Raw genomic sequence first — 20,868 nt, 5'->3', positions numbered from 1 at the left:
GGGATTTCCTCGTTCTGCTTGCCATTTTTTTTTTTCCATTTTCTAGTGATACTTGATTTAGGCAAGTATCATGAGTGTATGCTAAAAGTACTTGGTAAAAGTTTGTTGGAGAATAGAATAATTACCCAGTTCCAAGATAAAATCTTATATAGTATCACAAAAAATTTAACTCCACAGTGAAAAAACCTGGCAGATGCTACCTCTACTAGGGTACCAAGGTTAACAACGCTAAAATTGAGAGAGAGTGATAATCAGGTGCTTCCTGACGTGATGCACATGGATAGTAATGACGTCAAAATGTATATCCAGAATCTAATCTTGAGGAAATATCACATGAATCCAAAAGAAGGAACATTTCACAAAGCTGGCTGTAGTCTTCAAGAATGTCAGTGTTAAGATACCTAGGAATAAACCTAACCAAAGAGACTAAAAATCTATACAGAGAAAACTATAAAGTACTCATGAAAGAAATTGAGGAAGACACAAAGAAATGGAAAAATGTTCTATGCTCCTGGATTGGAAGAATAAATATTGTGAAAATGTCTATGCTACCTAAAGCAATCTACACATTTAATGCAATTCCTATCAAAATACCATCCATTTTTTTCAAAGAAATGGAACAAATAATCCTAAAATTTATATGGAACCAGAAAAGACCTCAAATAGGCCAAGGTTGGTGGCATCACAATTCCGGACTTAAAGCTCTATTACAAAGCTGTCATCATCAAGACAGCATGGTACTGGCACAAAAACAGACACATAGATCAATGGAACAGAATGGTACTGGCACAAAAACAGACACATAGATCAATCGAACAGAATAGAGAGCCCAGAAATAGACCCTCAACTCTATGGTCAACTAATCTTCGACAAAGCAGGAAAGAATGTCCAATGGAAAAAAGACAGCCTCTTCAATAAATGGTGTTGGGAAAATTGGACAGCCACATGCAGAAAAAATGAAACTGGATCATTTCCTTACACCACACACGAAAATAGACTCAAAATGGATGAAGGACCTCAATGTGAGAAAGGAATCCATCAAAATCCTTGAGGAGAACATAGGCAGCAACCTCTTCGACCTCAGCTGCAGCAACATCTTCCTAGGAATATCGCCAAAGGCAAGGGAAGCAAGGGCAAAAATGAACTATTGGGATTTTATCAAGATCAAAAGCTTTTGCACAGCAAAGGAAACAGTTAACAAAACCAAAAGACAACTGACAGGATGGGAGAAGATATTTGCAAACGACATATCAGATAAAGGGCTAGTGTCCAAAATCTATAAAGAATTTAACAAACTCAACACCCAAAGAACAAATAATCCAATCAAGAAATGGGCAGAAGACATGAACAGACATTTCTGCAAAGAAGACCTCCAGATGGCCAACAGACACATGAAAAAGTGTTCCATATCACTCGGCATCAGGGAAATATAAATCAAAACCACAATGAGATATCACCTCACACCAGTCAGAATGGCTAAAATTAAGTCAGGAAATGACAGATGCTGGCGAGGATGCGGAGAAAGGGGAACCCTCCTATACTGTTGGTGGGAATGCAAGCTGGTGCAGCCACTTTTGAAACAGCATGGAGGTTCCTCAAAATGTTGAAAATAGAACTACCCTATGACCCAGCAATTGCACTACTGGGTATTTACCCTAAAGATACAAACGTAGTGATCTGAAGGGGCACGTGCACCTGAATGTTTATAGCAGCAATGTCTACAATAGCCAAACTATGGAAAGAGCCTAGATGTCCATCAACAGACGAATGGATAAAGAAGATGTGGTATATATACACAATGGAATACTATGCAGCCATCAAAAGAAATGAAATCTTGCCATTTGTGACCACGTGGATGGAACTAGAGGGTATCATGCTTAGCGAAATAAGTCAATCGGAGAAAGACAACTACCATATGATCTCCCTAATATGAGGGAGTGGAGATGTAACATGGGGGATTAAGAGGGTAGGAGAAGAATAAATGAAACAAGATGGGATTGGGAGGGAGACAAACCATAAGTGACTCAATCTCAGAAAACAAACTGAGGGTTGCTGGGGGGAGGGGGGTTGGGAGTGGGGTGGGGTTATGGACATTGGGGAGGGTATGTGCTATGGTGAGTGCTGTGAAGTGTGTAAACCTGGCGATTCACAGACCTGTACCCCTGGGGATAAAAATATATGTTTATAATAAATTAAAAAAGAAAAGAATGTCGGTGTTGTGGTTGTCTTTCCATGTTACCTTTTTTATTGTCTACAGTGTATGTCTATAATAATATAATCAGTTCCTTTTTAGGAATTTTAGGTTAATTGCAGTTTTTCACTGTTATAAAGAGTGTGTGATGGATGCCTTTCTGCATTTGTCTTTTATTAGTTACACTAGTGCGGTTAGCATCTCACAGTAGATTCTTAGATGGGAAATTGCTGATTCAAAGGCTGTGCACGTTCATGTGTCCGTACTGTGTTCAGACCACCTTCTCTGAAGTTTACATTGTCTTCAACTTGAAAGGACGTATTTCTGGGTCAGGCATTTTTAACTGTACCTTTAATTCTGTGATTTTAGTTAAATAAAGATGGAACTGTTAATTCCTCTTTTATCATCCATGTTTTTGTTAATTTTTTCTGATGTAGCTTTTAAAAGCAGTCCATCTCCAAGGCCACGAAGGACCTGTTTATGCAGTGCATGCTCTTCACCAGAGGAGGGCATCGGATGTTGAACTACATACACTGATCGTTTCTGCAGCTTCTGATTCTACTGTTCGAGTCTGGTCTAAAAAGGGTTCAGAAGGTAGGTTGAGAGATAATGTAATCCAGATGAAATAGTAATTGTCAAGTGACGGAGAAACATATATACCATTTTTTTCAGTGTTTTAAGTCATTTTGTTCTTTGTAATGTTGTTAAAGTTTGATCATTTACATTCCCATGGTCACTGGGGACTCAGAATTGACCTTTTTCATCTTCCTCCACCCAGGGCTGTGATGATGCTACCCAACCTTTCTCGGTGGATAAGCTCACAGTTAATTGTTCATGGTGTTTTTATTATTTCTTAGTAACCTGCGTTCAGACCTTGAACTTTGGAAATGGATTCACTCTGGCTCTCTGCTTATCTTATTTGCCTAATACTGATGGTGAGTATTCTGCTAAGTATACATTAAAACAGCAATAGATTTTTAAAATATCTCCATACAACCAGAACCTAAAAGAAACATTAGGTCTTAATTTCATATCTGAACGTTTTCATGAAAAACGTTGAAGTGTGGATAATATACTTTTTTAAAAATTGAAATATAGGTGACCGAATGTTACATAAGTTTCGGGTGTACAACATAATGATTCAACTACTCTGTATGGTAGGCTGAGCTCACCAGAAGTGTACTTCTGTTTTCAGTACTCTGATGATCTTTGTATACAACATAAAATTAAGGGAAACTGTGAAGGATTTTCATAGCTGTTGAAAACTTAAGTGACTTAATATGGATGTGGGATTGATACTGCTATTTATCAAATATATTATCAACATCTGTAGATCTGATTTGGGGAAATTAACCCTTTGAAGGTGAAGGTCTAGGATAAGTTGAAAAATACTGAAGATGGACCCTTTGAACATTTCTGTGAATATGAGAGCCTCTTCACATCCTCCATAATGACCATTTGCCCAAAACCACTTAAAATTTCCCAACAGAAAAATATCCCTTTTGTTTTGAAGCCCATCTGTCTGTACCTCTGATTATCCTCCACAAAGTTGATGGCCAGTGTGAGTCGGTCCATCTTTGCCACTTCAGTCACCTGGAGGACATACCTGGTAGAGAAGGGCAGGCCTGGAAGCCACCAGCTTCTGATGCCCTCTGCAGTAGTAACTACGACTCCACTATTTCATGTGATGGGAGGGCTCCTCAGTAGGAGGAACTCATACATTCTGGCTTTATAACAGAGAATTTAGTTTTTTCCCATCCACATTGAGGCCATGTGACTGGAGTTTACTTTTTACTTGATTTAAAGTGAGAAAATCTTTAAAAAACACACTTGTAGTTACATTTACTTAGGAAAAGAGTCCTTATTTTATCTGCTGTCCTTTGGTAATGTGAATTTTTTATAGCCTCATCTTTCATAGCACTTTACATATTTACCTGCCTTTTTTTTTTTTTTTTTTTTGAAATTGACGTATTAGTTTTAACTGTATAGCATCATGATTTGATATTTGTATATATTAAGAAGTGATCACCACAGTAAGTCTGGTTAAGGTCCAGAGCATACACAATTACAGATTTTTTTTTCCTTGTAATGAGAACTTTTAAGATCTACTCTCTTAGCAACTTTCAGTTGTGCAATACTTACATGCCCTTTTACTTTGTTTTCCACTTGCTTCATGAATTTGGTTTTACTGTTGAATTCTCAAACAAAATGTAAGATACTTGAAGTGACAGACATACCTTTAAATTTGTCATGCAGTAGCCATGATGCTGGACTCTTGGCTCCTACATTTTCTTACTCAGTTGGGTTAACAACTTTTTGGATTAGTCTTCTTGGTGAAATGCTTTTTGTGTTATTCTTTTCACCACTATTTCTATTATAAATGACACAGGATGGAAGAAAGGATTTCCTGTCGTTTTTTGCTAAGTAACAATTTAATAGAACATTTTAGAGTGTTCATTTTATTCCTATAGACGTTTATTGAGCACTTTCAGTGTATTGTTCAGGGTGTGGAAAATAGAAGCCTGGATTCTTTACCCAGGGCTTATAATCCAGCATTGGTGATAATGGTAACATGTGATGGAATATTTACAATAATGCTTCTTTTTATCCTTCCAGTACCAATATTAGCGTGTGGCGATGATGACTGCAAAATTCACTTATTTGTTCAAAGAGATGACCAGGTAATTTAATGATTTAATTAAGACATTAGAATTATGTTCTGCTTAATTACATATCTTAATATAGACTCTTTCCAGATTGTGGAATTTTAAGGAATGTTCTAATCTAAACCAAAGTAATCCAGTAAGAGAATCTTTTTTGACAGTCTTCTCTTAGACAGTTTTCCACTTCGTTTGAACACCAAGTAAGTGCTGTCTTGGCCACCTGGTTCAGAGTTGTTAGGTGGGAAACAGGTCATTGGATGGAGGAAAGACAGGTGGAAGATATTTAGGTAGTGGGTTGTTTTTTGTTTTTTATTGTTTTTTTTTTTTTTGGTAAATTTTAAATAAAGTATATCTATGGTGAAATTCCCCTGGTAGTGTTTATTTGTCATTCTGAGATTTGCCTACATCTTGAGTGGTTAAATGACAGGAGGGAAGTTCCAGAAAAGATGTAGTTTAAGTTTAGGCTTTTTTAATTCATAATGGAGATACTTATTTCTTTGCATCCTATAAGAAAGTTTAAAATGGTTGTGAATATCCAACCACCCAACTGTTTCTATAGAACAGCACATGTTATTTTATCCTGTAAACAATTTATTTAAGGTCTATAGATACTGTATTACCTACTCAGATGAGTTAGATGATTATTAAGATTTTTATTCCCAAATGAGAGCTATCTTCTGTCTGATCAGAGTGTTCCCAATTTAAAGATTTTATTTTATTTTATTTTTTATTTTTTATTTGACAGAGATCACAAGTAGGCAGAGAGGCAGGCAGAGAGGCAGGCAGAGAGAGAGAGGAGGAGGAAGCAGGCTCCCTGCCGAACAGAGAGCCCGATGCGGGGCTCGATCCCAGGACCCTGGGATCATGACCTGAGCCGAAGGCAGAGGCTTTAACCCACTGAGCCACCCAGGCACCCCATGAGTATTCCCACTTCAAAACAAACAAGCAGTGCATTAGTACTGGCTGTGACACCAAATGAAATCACTGATATACATGAAAATATTAAATTCTTCCATTAAGCCCAATGATTGTTGTTATCTTACTAGTTTCAGAAAGTGCTTTTTCTCTGTGGACATGAGGATTGGATAAGAGGCGTGGAATGGGCAACCTTCGGTCAGTATGAAATCTTGCTGAAGTACATAATGGGGCAAGTGTGTGGAACTTCAGGAAGGCGCCTTGTTTTGTGTTATATTTTCTTTGTCTGTAACATTTTTCTATTGTCCCTATTAGAAAAGAAGATACTTACCCCTTTGTTAACTATTAATTGGGGAGATAGAGGATGAAACTAGTTGATGTTTTAAAGAGGACACTCTATTACACATGCAGATGTTCTTGAGTTCTTTGTAGAATTTTGTGGACCGTGTATAAGAATGTTATACATTGTAACTATTTATTAGCATTGATTATATGTTTGCCAGTGCTAGTAAAAAAGAATGTAGGTCAAATGAATGAGGGGTAGGGAAGCAAAGTCTCATTTTTTTTTCAGGAAATCTAGAAATCAGCATAGTGTAGAGCAGAAAGTCTTATACCTAAGTTTAAGAATATAATGTTCGAAAATGATAACATTTGCTGTTTTATTAGGTAGAGATCTTTTCCTAGCAAGCTGTTCACAAGACTGCCTGATACGAATATGGAGGCTGTATATAAAATCAACATCTTTAGAAACTCAGGACGATGATAATATAAAACTGAAGGAGAATACTTTTACAATAGAAAATGAAGGTGAGTAATAATGAAAATATTTGCTGTAACAGCTTTCTAGCTCATTCATTTATCTGTTTTGCTCTACACCTATGTGAAAGTTAGTTTTTCAGAAGTATCCAATCCCGGGGCACCTGGGTGGCTCAGTAGGTTAAAGCCTCTGCCTTCGGCTCGTCATGATTGCAGGGTCCTGGTATCCAGCCCTACATCGGGCTTTTGCTTCCTCCTCTCTCTCTGCTTCTCTGCCTACTTGTGATCTCTGTCTGCCAGATAAATAAATAAAATCTCTAAAAAAAAAAAAGTATTCACTCCATGCCTGAAACTTATACTATGCATTTTTTAAATTTGAGGATAAGTTATTTTTCATACATGAAACTTACTTTTTCTAACCATATCAGTAAGATTTTTAATTACAAATTGCTGAAAATGTTTAATGTTTTCTCAATAAATTAATTTATACAATGATGCCAAATTTGCAGTTTTAGCATAGGAAGAACTAAAGGAATAAAGAGAATTATCCATACCTTTACTGAATAAGACACAAGCCAAAGCACTACATTGGAGTGGTATATGTAATTCTGGTTTTCTTACTGTTTGGAATCAGAACAGTACCCCTGCGTGGTAGATTCTACTGGAATGTTGTATTTGAAGGAAATACTTTGGATTGTTCACCTAAATTATAAAGTTAGCCCTCAGTGAGCATTGTTCACCTAGGCATACTCTTCTTTCTTACTAATCTAATTGATTTTAAAGCCCACTAGAGTTGATTTTGGTAACATCGTTTTATGGGGAGAACCAGGAAATCTTAACCAACATGTTATGAGTAGCTAGTTATTCCCAAATATGGAATTTTTGTGACCTTTTTTAAAAGATTTATTTATTTGAGAGAGAGAGAGAGAGAGGCCTGGCGGGGGTTGGGGGGGACACAAGCACTGGAGTGGGAGAGGGAGAAGCAGGCTCCCCTCTGAGGAGGGAGCCCAATGAGCGGGGTTCGGTCCAAGGACCCTGGGATCATGACCCAAGCCAAAGGCAGCTGCTTAACCAACTGAGCCACCCAGGCGCCCCAGTTGTGACATTTTTATTAATTATTTTATTTGGAAGGTTATAATATTGATTTGACTTCCTCTATTTCTGCATTTATCTTAGGTTTATTTTTTTTTTAAATGGTGTTTAAGCTATTGCATGTTGATAATTAGTATGGAAAGCAAAGAGGCTGTTTGGTTTTGCTTTTTTTTTTTTTAAGATTTTATTTATTTATTTGACAGAAAGAGAGAGATCACAAGTAGTCAGAGAGGCAGGCAGAGAGAGAGGGGGAAGCAGGCTCCCTGCTGAGCAGAGAGCCCGATGTGGGGCTCGATCCCAGGACCCTGAGACCATGACCTGAGCCGAAGGCAGAGGCTTAACCCACTGAGCCACCCAGGTGCCCCTTGGTTTTGCTTTTTAATTGGACTATAACAGTAGCTGTTCCATAAAACTTTAAAATTGAACACATTCGTTAACATGTATTTATGACTAGAGAAAAATTTATATATCTTTAGAACTTTTTTCTCCGTAATTTTGAACAGTGGATAAAATTAATGGAATTTGTTTTTTTGTTGAATGCACTCTTTCATAGACTCTAAATCATGTTCTGATTTTTGAAGGGGGATATGTAATTGTACATCTTGGTTATGGAAATTCTTTTTCGAAGGGCTTTGAGAAAAGAATATGTCATTGTTTTTGTTATAGGCATTAAAATAGCATTTGCAGTTACTCTGGAGACTGTGCTGGCTGGTCATGAAAACTGGGTAAATGCAGTTCATTGGCAGCCTTCATTCCACAAAGGTAGGAAAAAAAGAAACCGTATTCCTCATTTCACTTAAATCTCATGTATAGAATTGTAAGCTGACCAAATGAAGTAGAGGGTTTGTTTCTTTTTTAGTTTGATTAAAAATCTCAAATAGGGGTATCTGGCTGGTTGAGCCATAGAACATGTAACTCTTGATCTCAGGGTTATAAATTTGGGCCACATGTTGAGTGTAGAGTTTACTTAAAATAAAATCTTAAAAAAAACCAGTTAAAAGTAAATAAAAATCTCAAATATAAGACACTTTTAAGTTGGCAGAGTATAATATGCAGCTGCTGGACATGTTCTGCTGGGCATTCAACTCCATTGAAACGTATACTGCTGAGTGGGAAAAGTGTGATTGGTGCTGTGATGCTGAAACCACCACAGCCCTTTTAACTCTCTTTTTAGAATTAGTTTTCATCTAGTCATTATGGGATTTAAGAGAAATTGACTTTTAAGTCAACTTCAACTTCACTGGAACCTTTGCCCCTCTGGAAATAGAAGTTGCTGTAATACTGAGATAGAATATTTATGAAAAAACTAGACTTTCTTCCACTTTCTTTTGCCCTCAAATCTCCGTTTATGGAGTGATGGTTGGATGCTGAAGCTGGTGCTGCAAAATGTGGAGCTGAACAAAGCACAAGCCTCACATTCTTCCCCAGCCCCTTCCCCAGGGCAAGAATAAAAAATGTCAATAATGAATACTCAGGTAATCACCATCATCTGTTACTGATACGCCATATTTGTTGCAGTTAAAAAAAAAAAAAAAGATATCATTGGTATTGAGGGACCCCTGTGTATTCTTTCCTGAACTTTTTCCCTCCATTCTTTCCTTAGGGCAACTGCAGGACTGAATTCACTCCATATCATTCCCATGAGCGTTTTTATACTTCTGCTACACATTCTGTGTAGCTACAAACAGTATTGCTTTACAGCTATTAAAACTTGATATCAATATGTATTCTCTTATAACTTGCCTTTTTAGCTTAACATGTTTTGGATCTGTATCCATAATGATTTGTGTAGCTCTAATTTATTTTTATTGAAGTATAATATTCCTTTGTCTAAATATACCACAACTCAGTCATCTGTTCTTCTGATGGTAGACTTCTGTGGTATTTCTAAAAATTTTGCTAGTGTAATGCTGCACATGAATGTTCTTGTGGTAACCCATGGCGTGTTTTTCTGGTAATCTACAAACATAATGCTTGTCAGTCATTTTAAAGGCATTAGCTTTTATTCTTCAGATGGTGTTCTTCAGCAGCCAATGAGATTGTTGTCTGCCTCAATGGATAAAACCATGATTCTCTGGGCTCCAGATGAAGAGTCAGGAGTTTGGCTAGAACAGGTAAAAATGTGACTCTTTGGGGCGCCTGGGTGGCTCAGTGGGTTAAAGCCTCTGCCTTCAGTTTAGGTCATGATCTCAGGGTCCTGGGATCGAGCCCTGAATCAGGCTCTCTGCTCAGCAGGGAGCCTGCTTCCTTCCTCTCTCTGCCTGCCTCTCTGCCTACTCATGATCTCTGTCTGTCAAATAAATAAATAAAATCTTAAAAAAAAAAATGTGGGGTGCCTTGGTGGCTCAGTTGGTTAAGCGGCTGCCTTTGGCTCAGGTCATGATTCCAGGGTCCTGGGATCAAGCCCCGCATCAGGCTCCCTGCTTAGCAGAGAGCCTGCTTCTCTCTCCCCCTCTGCCTGCCACTCTGCTTATTTGTGCTGTCTCTCTGTCAAATAAATAAAATCTTAAAAAATGTGACCATTTAAGGAACAGGAAGTTGGGTTTGATAAACAATATTTAACCCCCAAGTCTATGTTTCTGGAGCTGTTGATGTTAACTCTCTATGCATGCTAACATGAGAGTTAACATCATTGTTAACATAGATTGTTAATAAACAATATTTAACCCCCAAGTCTATATTCCTGGAGCTGCTGATGTTAACATAGATTGTTACATGGAATGTAACAATCTCTGGACTGTGAGAAGTGTGGAATATTGATTACTCATTATTTTCTATTATTGCATAGGTTCGAGTAGGGGAAGTAGGTGGAAATACTCTGGGATTTTATGATTGCCAATTCAATGAAGATGGTTCCATGATCATTGCTCATGCTTTCCATGGAGCATTGCACCTTTGGAAACAGAATGCGGCAAATCCAGTAAGAAAAGCATTTTTAAATAAAGTATTTGTAATCAAATAGAGTGAAATGAAACCTATGTAAACTATGTTACAGACTTAGAATACTCTGCAGAAACATAGTAGAGGTGTTTAAATTCAAATGACATAGCTTCTTCCTATAGACATACTGTAGTTATACTTAGTAAGAAACTTAGCTTTTCTCAAATTAAAAGTCTTCATTTGTCCAGCATTGTTGAGGTTTTGAAATTTGCACATAGGTAAACTTTCTACATAAGTGAGCTTTAAACTATGTAAAATTTTAAGCTCTGCCTTTAAATTCTATAATTTTTTTGATGGGAGTGTTTCCTAAAATGTTTGTAACTTCCCTGTCTTCTTCAGGGAGATAACATAATTTGGTCTTTCCTTGGACAGTTGGGTACTCCCTAGATAATTACCGATGAATGACTGACAAAAGGGCCATAAAACTACCTGTTACTTTGTGAAGAAATGTATTAATGCTCTCAGGGCTGTTCATAAGTGTAATTTTAAATGGTCCTCTAAATACTGGGCTCTTCTACAATTTTTTTTATTATTGTTAGTCTCTTCTCAAAAAGAGGTAATCTTTCTCTAGCCATATAACTGCCTCTTAACATTATTTGGTCTCTTAGTTTTTAATTTGTGTGTGGTTAAAAGGTGTGGTTAAAAATAGCATCTACTCTGGGGTGCCTGGGTGTCTCAGTGGGTTAAAGCCTCTGCCTTCGGCTCAGGTCATGATCTCAGGGTCCAGATCATCATTCATGATCTCAGGTCATGATCGAGTCCCACATCGGGCTCCCTGCTCGGTGGGGAGCCTGCTTCCTCCTCTCTCTCTCTCTGCCTGCCTGCTTGTGATCTTTCTCTGTCAAATAAATACACTTAAAAAAAAAATAGCATCTACTCATAAGGTTTCTCTGATGCTTAAATGAGTTCATATTTGTGCAGTATGAAAAACCGTGCCTGGTACGTATGGGATAGTATATTTGTGTATTTTAAATCAAGTAAATAAATGAAAGAAATAAGAGCATTGAGTGAAATGTGAGTCCATAGATTTTGAATGTGCATCTCAAGGCTTCCCTTATAAAGTAAAAATTCACAGATTTGCATAACCTTTAGTTGGTGGGCTTTGTACTAGTTGTGTCATATGTGAAGATTCAGCTTTTCATGCATGGAATGATTTACTTTTTCCCTTGTATTTTCCATTTGGTGTTGACCTTCAAGATTGTTTCTACTTGTATGGAATCAGACCTATATATACAGGGAACAAACTGATGGTTGCCAGAGGGGAAGGAGGGTGTAGGGGTTGGGCCAAGTAGATAAAGGGGAGTGGGAGGTACAGACTTCCAGTTATGGAGTGAGTAAGTCATGGGAATAAAAGATACAGCATTAGAAACAAAGTCTTTGCTGCTGTAATATCGTTGTATGCTGACAGGTGGGAGCTACACTGTGGTGAGTGAGCTCAGCATTATGCATAGACTTTCCTAATCACTATGTATGTCTAAAACTAATGCGATATTGTGTGTCAGCTAAATAAAATATTCCCTTTCCTGTCGTCCTTACTGTAAATATTTTCTCTCGAATCAGTGTATTTCAAAAGCAGTTCTTTAAAGTATCAAACAGCTAACACGGGAGCTAGTTGGATATTCCGTGTTTAAGTGGTTCTGAGATAATAGTGTGCACGATCCATTTTGAAGTTCAGAGCAAGGTCAGTTTAAGAATGATGTGCTTTCAAGCTATTTTTATTTACATCCAAGTTAATTGAATTTTATCTATATTATTCCCATTCACTTAGATTCCAATATACTTTTCTGATGTGAAGAAAAAGAATGAAACTAGTAGCCTTGGTGATAACTGAACATAACCTTGACTATTGTCCAAATAAGTGTTGCCTCACTGGAAATATCATCCTTCAGGGGGTTATGGCAGAAAAACAGTTGAGAACTGCTGTTTTAACTAGAACTAGTAGAAAACCTACATGATACATAGTGAGCCCTTATCATACTTTATGGGAATCTGTTACATAATTGCCTGGCTTCTCTACTAGATTGTAAGCTCTATGAGAACAGACTTGCCAGTCTTCCTTATCCCTGTGTTCTGGTCCATAATGTGGAATGCATGGATGAATGAAAACAATCACATGTTATATTCACTATGTGCTGCCTTAATAGTTAAAGTATGAGTAGTAGAAATTCACATTTCTGTTTGCCTGTAAGTGATTTTGGTCATGAAGCTTTACCATGACTGTTTAAATGAATCAAATGGTGGGAGCATAGCATAATACATAGATATGTTGAATCACTATGTTATATACCTGAAACTAGTGTAACATTGTGTGTCAACTGTACACACACACCAAAAAACAAAGGACTGTTTCTACTGTGGAGTGAGCCAAGGGATCATCAGCTAAGGCACTTCTTTTTCTTAAAGATTTTTTAAATTTAATTGAGATAGAGAGTGCGCACATGTGCATGGGTAGGGGAGGGACAGAGGGAGGGGGAGAAAATCCCAAGCAGACTCCTTGCTGAGCATGAAGCGCGATGTCGGTCTCAGTCTCACCACCCCGAGATCATGACTTGAACCAAAATCAAGAGTTGGAGTATGCTAAACTGACTGAGCCACCCAGATGCCCCTAAGGCACTTTTAAATCTTGTTCTTAACTTGATAAATTATTAACTTGATAAATTTATCAAGATAAGTCTTGATAAATCTTGTTCTTAACTCAGAGTGCCTCTGAGCCATATTTCAGCTTTAGTTTTTGAGGGCCTTCTTAGAAAAAAGCATCAGATGAGTAAGAAGAAACTCAAACCAGAAGATAGAATTAAGGAACTTGGCTTGTGCTTATAATTTGACTTCAGATTTATAATAGCTGCTCCCCATATTTAAGGTGACTTTTTAAAAAATAGACTTGATTTTTTAAAGAAGTTTTAGGTTCACAAAACAATTGAGCAGGAAGTACAGAGAGTTGCCGTATACCCTCTGCCCCCACACATGCACAGCCTTCCACACCAGAGTGGCACATCTGTTCTATTTGGGGCTGATTTTAAAAACAAACACTGTACTTTAGGACTGTTACAGTGGAGAATTGTCCTGATAGTCCAAAAGTGCTGCACTTTGTTCAGAACTTTTTGGAAACTTCCATTAGTGCTAACTTTAGAATCACCTTTTATGTCATAGAAGAAATTAATAGCACTTCTTTGTCACAACCTTTTAATTTTTTTGATGAGAAAATAGCTTAGCACTGACTGTATTCATTATACTTGGCTTTGGGTCACCTTGTAGCTATTTTTACAAGTTTATTTACTCCAAAGATTGTTTATCACTACTTGAGGTTGTTCAAAACATGATTGTAGATGAGACATATGACATTTTCTATATTTCATTGTCTCTCTTTGTTCACATGGTTGCTGGTACAGGCTCCCTCAGGAGGTGGGCCAGCTAGATTTGATTCAGCCTCTCTTCTCTACACCTGTAGCTCCTTTTACTTGATAAAGAAAGCCAGAGGGCTCCTGAGTGGTGCAGTTGGTTAGGCATCCGACGAGGTATTGGCCCAGGTCATTATCTCAGGGTGTGAGATCACAGCCCTGGGCCGGGCTCTGTGCTGAGTGGAGTCTGCTTAAGATTCTTTCTCCCTCTTCCTTTGCCCCTCCTGCTGGTGTACTCTCTTTTCCTTTCTATCTCCCTAAAATAAATGAATCCTTTAAAAAAAAAAAAAAAGGCAAATACTCAGAATCTACTGACTGATTTTATTTAATACTCTTTATTATGTAGTTTAACAGAAAAATACACAATGCTGCGTATTGCATTGTTCTGGGTGCTTTACAAATATAAATTCATCTGATTCACATAACAACCATACAAGCTTGGTAACTCTTTTGCAGAGGAGTTCTTTGAGTCAGAGAAAAGTTAAATAGTGTTTGGCTTCTAGGAGGCATTCAGTATGCACTGAATGGAGGGGCATTTCCCCTGGGTTACCGCTTTAAAGGACGAAACATATTTGAACTTTTAAGTTATAATGTGCTTGATTGGAAAACCTGTCCCTTTATTTTAGGATCCTATTATTTTAAGATCCCATCTTTTTTTTTTAGCTTTTTCCCTTGCTTAGGGGCTTCAGTCTTTTCCATCATTAGCCTTGAGGGCGGAGGGCATTATCATGATTAGACTTGATTCTGAGTAGTAGTGATCTCTGATTATTTTGATGTGTCATGAAAACTTCCATTGCAGAGAGAGTGGACCCCAGAGATTGTTATTTCAGGACACTTTGATGGTGTCCAGGACCTAATGTGGGATCCAGAAGGAGAGTTTATCATCACTGTTGGTACTGACCAGACAACTCGACTTTTTGCTCCGTGGAAGAGAAAAGACGAATCACAGGTAAAATGTCTTCCTACTTGACTGACATTTTTGTAAATGCATTTTTTATAAAAACATCCTTGGGCACATGAAAAGTTGGGCAGCATTGTTAGCCACTATGGAAATGCAAGTGAAAACAGTGACATGGGACACGGGGCCGCTGCGCACTGTGGGGTGGCCAAAGTGAGAAGCACTGGCGGTGAGGAGCGGATGTAAGGGTGCTGAGCAGCCAGAGCACCCACGTATTGCCGGTGGGAGTGCAGAATGATACAGCAGGTAGGAAATGGTATTTTCTTTCTTTTTTTTTTTTTTTTTTTTTAAAGATGTTATTTATTTGTCAGAGAGAGAGAGAGAATGAGAGAGAGCACAGGCAGGCAGAGTGGCAGCAGAGGCAGAGGGAGAAGCAGGCTCCCTGAAGAGCAAGGAGCCTGATGTGGGACTTGATCCCAGGATGCTGGGCTCGTGACCTAAGCGAAGGCAGCCACTTAACCAACTGAGCCACCCAGGCGTCCCGGAAATGGTATTTTCTTAAAAACTTTGACATACGTATACTCTTGACAGTTCAGACAGTTTAAGTGTTAAAGTTGTTTTCAAAGTGTATTTACTTGCTATCTGCATAAAAATTCACTTATCCCTTGTATTTTATGTTTAATACGTTAGGAAACACTGTAAAGTCTACAGTAAAAGCTAATTTCTAAAGTCATATATACTGTTAGGTAATAGTGATTGAGGGTGACTTTTGTTCAATAGACTTTTCATTCTTCGCCCTGAGCTCAAGAAATTGCAACTACACTTTACCAGTGGCAAGCCACTGAACTGTGCACTATGGTAGAGAAAGCTTGTCTACTCAGCTTCAATCTCTGGCAAAAGTTCTTGGAACTGACTGTGGGTCAGTCCTTGAAAACGAGTGAAATCTGTTTATTAATCATCCACTAAAAAGACGGATAAATTGGACTTCACCAAAATATGAAAATTCTATTCCTTGAAAGACACTGTCAGGAAAATGAAAAGAAAAGTTAAAACTGGGAGAAAGTATTTACCAAGCACATCTCTGTTTTTAAGCGATTGATATCCAGGATATATAATGAACATCTGAGAACTCTGTAATAGGAAAACAAACAATTCTGTAAGAAAATGGACAAAAGATGTGAACAGATACTTCTTCAAAGAAGGTATAAGGAGATAAGGACAGGAAAAGATTCTGAACCCTATTAGTCATTAGAGAAATGTAAAGTAAAGCTACAATGGGATACCATTACACACTTACCAAAATGATTTAAAGACTGTACCAAGTGTTGATGAGGAGCAGGCAGCTGGCGTTCTTGTACACTGCTGGTGGGATTGTGAAATGTATAGCCTGTTTGGGAAATAGTTTGGTAGTTTCTTAAAAATTTAAATATGCGTCGATGATATCATCCAGCTAGTTCACTTACAGGTGGCGTTTACCCAAGAAAAATAGAAGTCCATGTTCATGCAAAGATTTGTACAAAAATGTTTACAACTTCTTTTTCAGTAAAAGACAAAAAGTGGAAAGAACCTAAATGTCTTACATATGTGAATGGATCAACAAGATTATGTGTGTGTGTGTGTGTGTGTGTCTAACTGTACAAGGGAATACTATTCAGTAACAAAAAGGATTGAATTAGCATTAAACAACATGGATGAATATGGTCTGTGGTCATATTTCCATGGCATAATAAATAATTATGCATCTGATATTTTGCTTGTTGAAAAGAATTTGGCTTCTGAAATGTATGATCATTTTTTTTTTTATCCTATTTTAATACCCAGGTGACCTGGCATGAAATTGCCAGGCCTCAGATACATGGATATGACCTGAAATGTTTGGCAATGGTTAGTCGGTTTCAGTTTGTATCTGGAGCAGATGAAAAAGTTCTTCGAGTATTTTCTGCACCTCGGAATTTTGTGGAAAACTTTTGTGCCATTACGGGCCAGTCACTGAATCTTTTGCTTTGTAATGTGAGTATTCCTCTAATGTTTCAGCTAAATCCATGTACTTCATTTAAAAATTTTTTTTTCTCAGGTGCCTGGGTGGCTCCGTTGGTTAAGCGACTGCCTTCAGCTCAGGTCATGGTCCCAGAGTCCCGGGATTGAGTCCTACATCGGGGTCCCAGCTCCATTGGGAGTCTGCTTCTCCCTCTGACCCTCCCCCTTCTCATGCTCTCTCTCTTTCTCAAATAAATAAAGAAAATCTTTAAAAAAAATAAAGAAATAAAAAATAAAAAATTTTTTTTCTTAGGTCTGTAAATGGAGCTCATGGGTAACAAGGAAGTCAAATCGGCTTGATAAACTTCTGTGCACACTGTGGCATGCAGTAATTTAAATGTTAAAACCAGAAATTTTTTTTAAAAAGTAGCCTAAAACACTGTAAAGAATTACAATGTTAAATCAAGGCAGGAATACTGTGTACCATCACTATGTTAAGTGCCTACAATAAAACAATATATAATAGGTCATATTTTGTTTTCTTTTTCTTTTTTTTTTTTTTAAAGATTTTATTTATTTGACAGAGAGAGATCACAAGTAGGCAGAGAGGCGGGCAGAGAGAGAGAGGTGGAGGCAGCCTCCCTGCTGAGCAGAGAGCCCGATGTGGGGCTCAATCCTAGGACACTGGGATCATAACCTGAGTCGAAGGCAGTTGCTTAGCCAACTGAGATACCCAGGTGCCCTGAGATAGGTCATATTTTCAGGGAGATTTCCATGTAGCTGTAGGTTAGAGGTAGGGAACAGTAGAACTGAAGTACTTAGAATTACTAGATGAGACCAATGATTTTTTGGTGGCTAAAGTAAATTATTCATAGAAGGAAGAGGTCACTGAAATAGGGTAATGAGAAAATGTTTAATGGCACTTTATTTGGATTTTGAAAAGGTAAGTTTTTTTTTAAGTTTATACTCTACAGAAGATTTGAGCTGCTTATAAAAATACGTAAGTTATGAAAATTATGAAGTAGTTTTGAAGGGAAATTAGGAAGATAGTTGTGTTATACAGAAGCATGAGCATTACATGGTTCTTTACTATACTTAGAGATGGGTCACAAATTTGGTCTGAGATTGCAAAGGATAAGTACACTTGATAGAAGGAAGGAGAGAGAGTGAGCAAGCAGCAGGGTAGCCCCAGCTATTCAGATGAAGAGTAGTGTATCCAGGGAAATGGAGAGACGGAGAAAGTCAAGTGCTGGGGGACCTGGGGAGGCAGGCACGATTTAGACCAGTGGGTGCTGTTGGAGGGTCCCTAAAAAAAGTCCTGAAAAATACTTTGGGGTGGAGAATGTTATGGGAGAACAGGATGTCTTTGAGCCTGGAGGCTCTGAAGGCAGGGCAACTAACACAATCTGGGTAAGAAACTTATTTGAAGTAAACTCCCAACTCCGTTTCCCTGAGTGTATGCTGAGCACCTCATGACACAGGCTTTTTTGATTGTGTGAAGATCTCAGGTTCTGTTTTGCTTGTTTCTAATCATAAGAGACAGTGGGAATGAGATCAAAAGGGAAGTCTTGATTGGGATTATTGTATAGAGCTGGAAGGGCAGTTAGTTTCAGGATCTCTCAGTTCTAGGGATCGAAATGTGATTCTAGGATTCCACAGGAGCTTTGCTCCAGGTATATGCTCAATTCCGTGTCCTAGATACAGAGATACCCTAGGCTGGAAAGCCTCTTGCTGTATTTTGGAGTTTGTTCCCATTGTGAATGTGGGGATAGGTTTGTAGGAGTGCTTTTTGTGGCTCTTTTCTCTGGGGTTTTTCTTGTTTTCTGAGACAAATCGTTCAGTCTCTTATGTCCTGGGTAGCTGTGCTTGATGATGGCTTAAATTCCCATTGCTCCTGTTTGTGTTGGGTTCCAGCTCCTGTATGAGAGCCTAAATTGTGAGAAATGCTCTTAGCATATGAGCATGTGCCGGTGTTGATCGTTAGCATATAGTTTTTTGTGAGACAATTTGATATAAATTGCAGGGCAAAAGCAGTTTATTGGCATTTCAATGGCACTCTGTAAAAAATTTTTTTTAAATACTGAGTTATTTAAATATGTTTAAGAAAAATACTGTGTGCCTTTTTAGAAAACGGGTTTTTGCATGAGCATCATTAGGGATGTGCTTGGGAGACTTTTGGAAGTAGAGCCCCGGGCATGCCATTTTCAGCCCACTCTGCTAGAAACCAGACTAGTGCACTCTTCGTCAGACTCTGAAACTCCCACAGCTCTTAGGGTTTGGCAAGCTTATGGTTGAGAGGATAGCCGACTTTGTGGATTGGGTGTGGCAGGTTGGGGGTTAACTGCAGCATGTCTTTGGAGAGTGATTGCTTAGCGTTCCATCTGTTGGTTTCAAGGAAAATGGAAGTATGGGCAGAAAATCCACACAGCGTGGCCTTTAAATTGTTCTCTGCATTTATGAGCATGACATTTTGTGTGCCTGAGGTAATGGTAACTTTTAGTGTTTAAAACATATCATATCTTTTATTCCAGCAAGACGGTGACCTTCCAGAAGGAGCTACTGTTCCTGCTTTGGGGTTATCAAATAAAGCTGTCTTTCAGGGTAAGGCTTGAAGTGTCCAAAAGTTGTGAATCCATAGTGGTATTTAAAACCTAGTTACACACTTGCATAACATGTATCTCATGTTCATTACTGATTTTTTAAATAACTTTTTAAAGATTTGTGTATTTATTTTAGAGAAGTGGGGAGGAGCAGAGGGAAAGAGAATCTCAAGCAGACCCCTTGCTGAGTGCAGAGCCTGAAGTGTGCCTTGATATCCACAACCCAAGCCAATACCAAGAGTCGGCCGCTTGATTGACCATGCCACCCAAATGTCCCTGAGTTTTTCTTTCTTTGAATCACAATACTTGCTCTGCTTTCTCCATCAGACATTCCATGCTAAGTTCTCTGCCCATACGCAGGCCCTGAAATCAGTGCAGCTTTCACAGGGTGTGTTTCATGGAACACTCCCACTATACATACTGATGTGGCTAGCCTGAAGAATTTGTCTGATTGTCAGTTTGGGAAACGTTAGGTCAAAGAAAAAGGAAGGAATCTTTATGGAATTGACTGGTGCTTCAAGGAGCACATTTGGAAAATACTGGAGTAGCAGAAATACCCTTGGATTTGGAATCACACTGATGTATCTTTGAAGTACAATCAGTACTTTGAGGTGCCTCTGCTTTCTGATGGGTCTTAATATTGGGATGTGCATAGGACATAGACATATGGGGACTAATTCATGATGTTAATGTGTTTCTTTTAAACTAGGAGATATAGCTTCTCAGCCTTCTGATGAAGAGGAACTGTTAACTAGTACTAGTTTTGAGTATCAACAAATGGCCTTTCACCCCTCCATACTTACTGGTAAGAAGTGGTAAAAAAGTGATTTAATAGAATCATTAGTACATATAGTGTGGTACCTGTTACTGTTGACCTAAGTAAAGGCTATAGAATTCACTTACAAACATGAAAATTGAAAAAAATAATTGTAGTGCTTTACATTTATTATAGAACCTCCCACTGAGGATCATCTTCTGCAGAATACTTTATGGCCTGAAGTTCAAAAACTGTAAGTTAAACTGTGCTAAGATGTTTGATCTGATTCTGTCATAACTTGTGATTTTTTTTCTCCTCATAATTTGATTTTCTCCTTTGCTTTCCTTTTACCTACATTCTCCCCTCCATTCCCATCTAAAAATCTTCAGTGGCCTTCCTAAGGGGCAAGAATTGACCTTCACATAGATTTTTATATTACTTATGTATTCTATTTACTGGATTTGTTTATTGGTCTTCATTTTTAAAGTGGAGAGACATAACATATTTCTTTTCTTTTCTGAAAAGGACTTTTAAGATTTATTATTCTGTTGTTTTTGTTTTTTTCCCTTTTGTGGTTCTCCATCAAAACGTTTTCTGGATTTATTGTTTGTTGTACTGGCTGGTTGGGGGTTAAAATTCGTATTTTAATCTTATTGTTTGAATAAGTTGTATCACTTTTAG

General features: G+C 38.0%; 1 protein-coding gene across 1 annotated transcript in view; it reads left to right on the top strand.

The window, feature by feature from the left end:
- Positions 1-20,868, top strand: part of ELP2 (elongator acetyltransferase complex subunit 2) — a 44,597-nt gene that overhangs the window by 7,702 nt on the left and 16,027 nt on the right. Inside the window, exons 4-16 of the mRNA XM_032859594.1 lie at positions 2,629-2,785; positions 3,049-3,126; positions 4,808-4,872; positions 5,901-5,967; positions 6,436-6,576; positions 8,284-8,379; positions 9,631-9,731; positions 10,406-10,537; positions 14,755-14,904; positions 16,675-16,863; positions 19,362-19,431; positions 20,140-20,235; positions 20,383-20,440. Of these exons, the coding sequence (XP_032715485.1) occupies positions 2,629-2,785; positions 3,049-3,126; positions 4,808-4,872; positions 5,901-5,967; positions 6,436-6,576; positions 8,284-8,379; positions 9,631-9,731; positions 10,406-10,537; positions 14,755-14,904; positions 16,675-16,863; positions 19,362-19,431; positions 20,140-20,235; positions 20,383-20,440 (1,400 nt within the window). The remainder of the gene's footprint in view (positions 1-2,628; positions 2,786-3,048; positions 3,127-4,807; positions 4,873-5,900; positions 5,968-6,435; positions 6,577-8,283; positions 8,380-9,630; positions 9,732-10,405; positions 10,538-14,754; positions 14,905-16,674; positions 16,864-19,361; positions 19,432-20,139; positions 20,236-20,382; positions 20,441-20,868) is intronic.

Source organism: Lontra canadensis, unplaced genomic scaffold (assembly GCF_010015895.1).
Source record: "Lontra canadensis isolate GAN:19392208 unplaced genomic scaffold, GSC_riverotter_1.0 scaffold17, whole genome shotgun sequence".
NCBI classification, from domain to species: domain Eukaryota; kingdom Metazoa; phylum Chordata; class Mammalia; order Carnivora; family Mustelidae; genus Lontra; species Lontra canadensis.
Note: the sequence above shows the minus strand (reverse complement) of the source record. Positions and strands in the feature narration are given on the sequence as shown.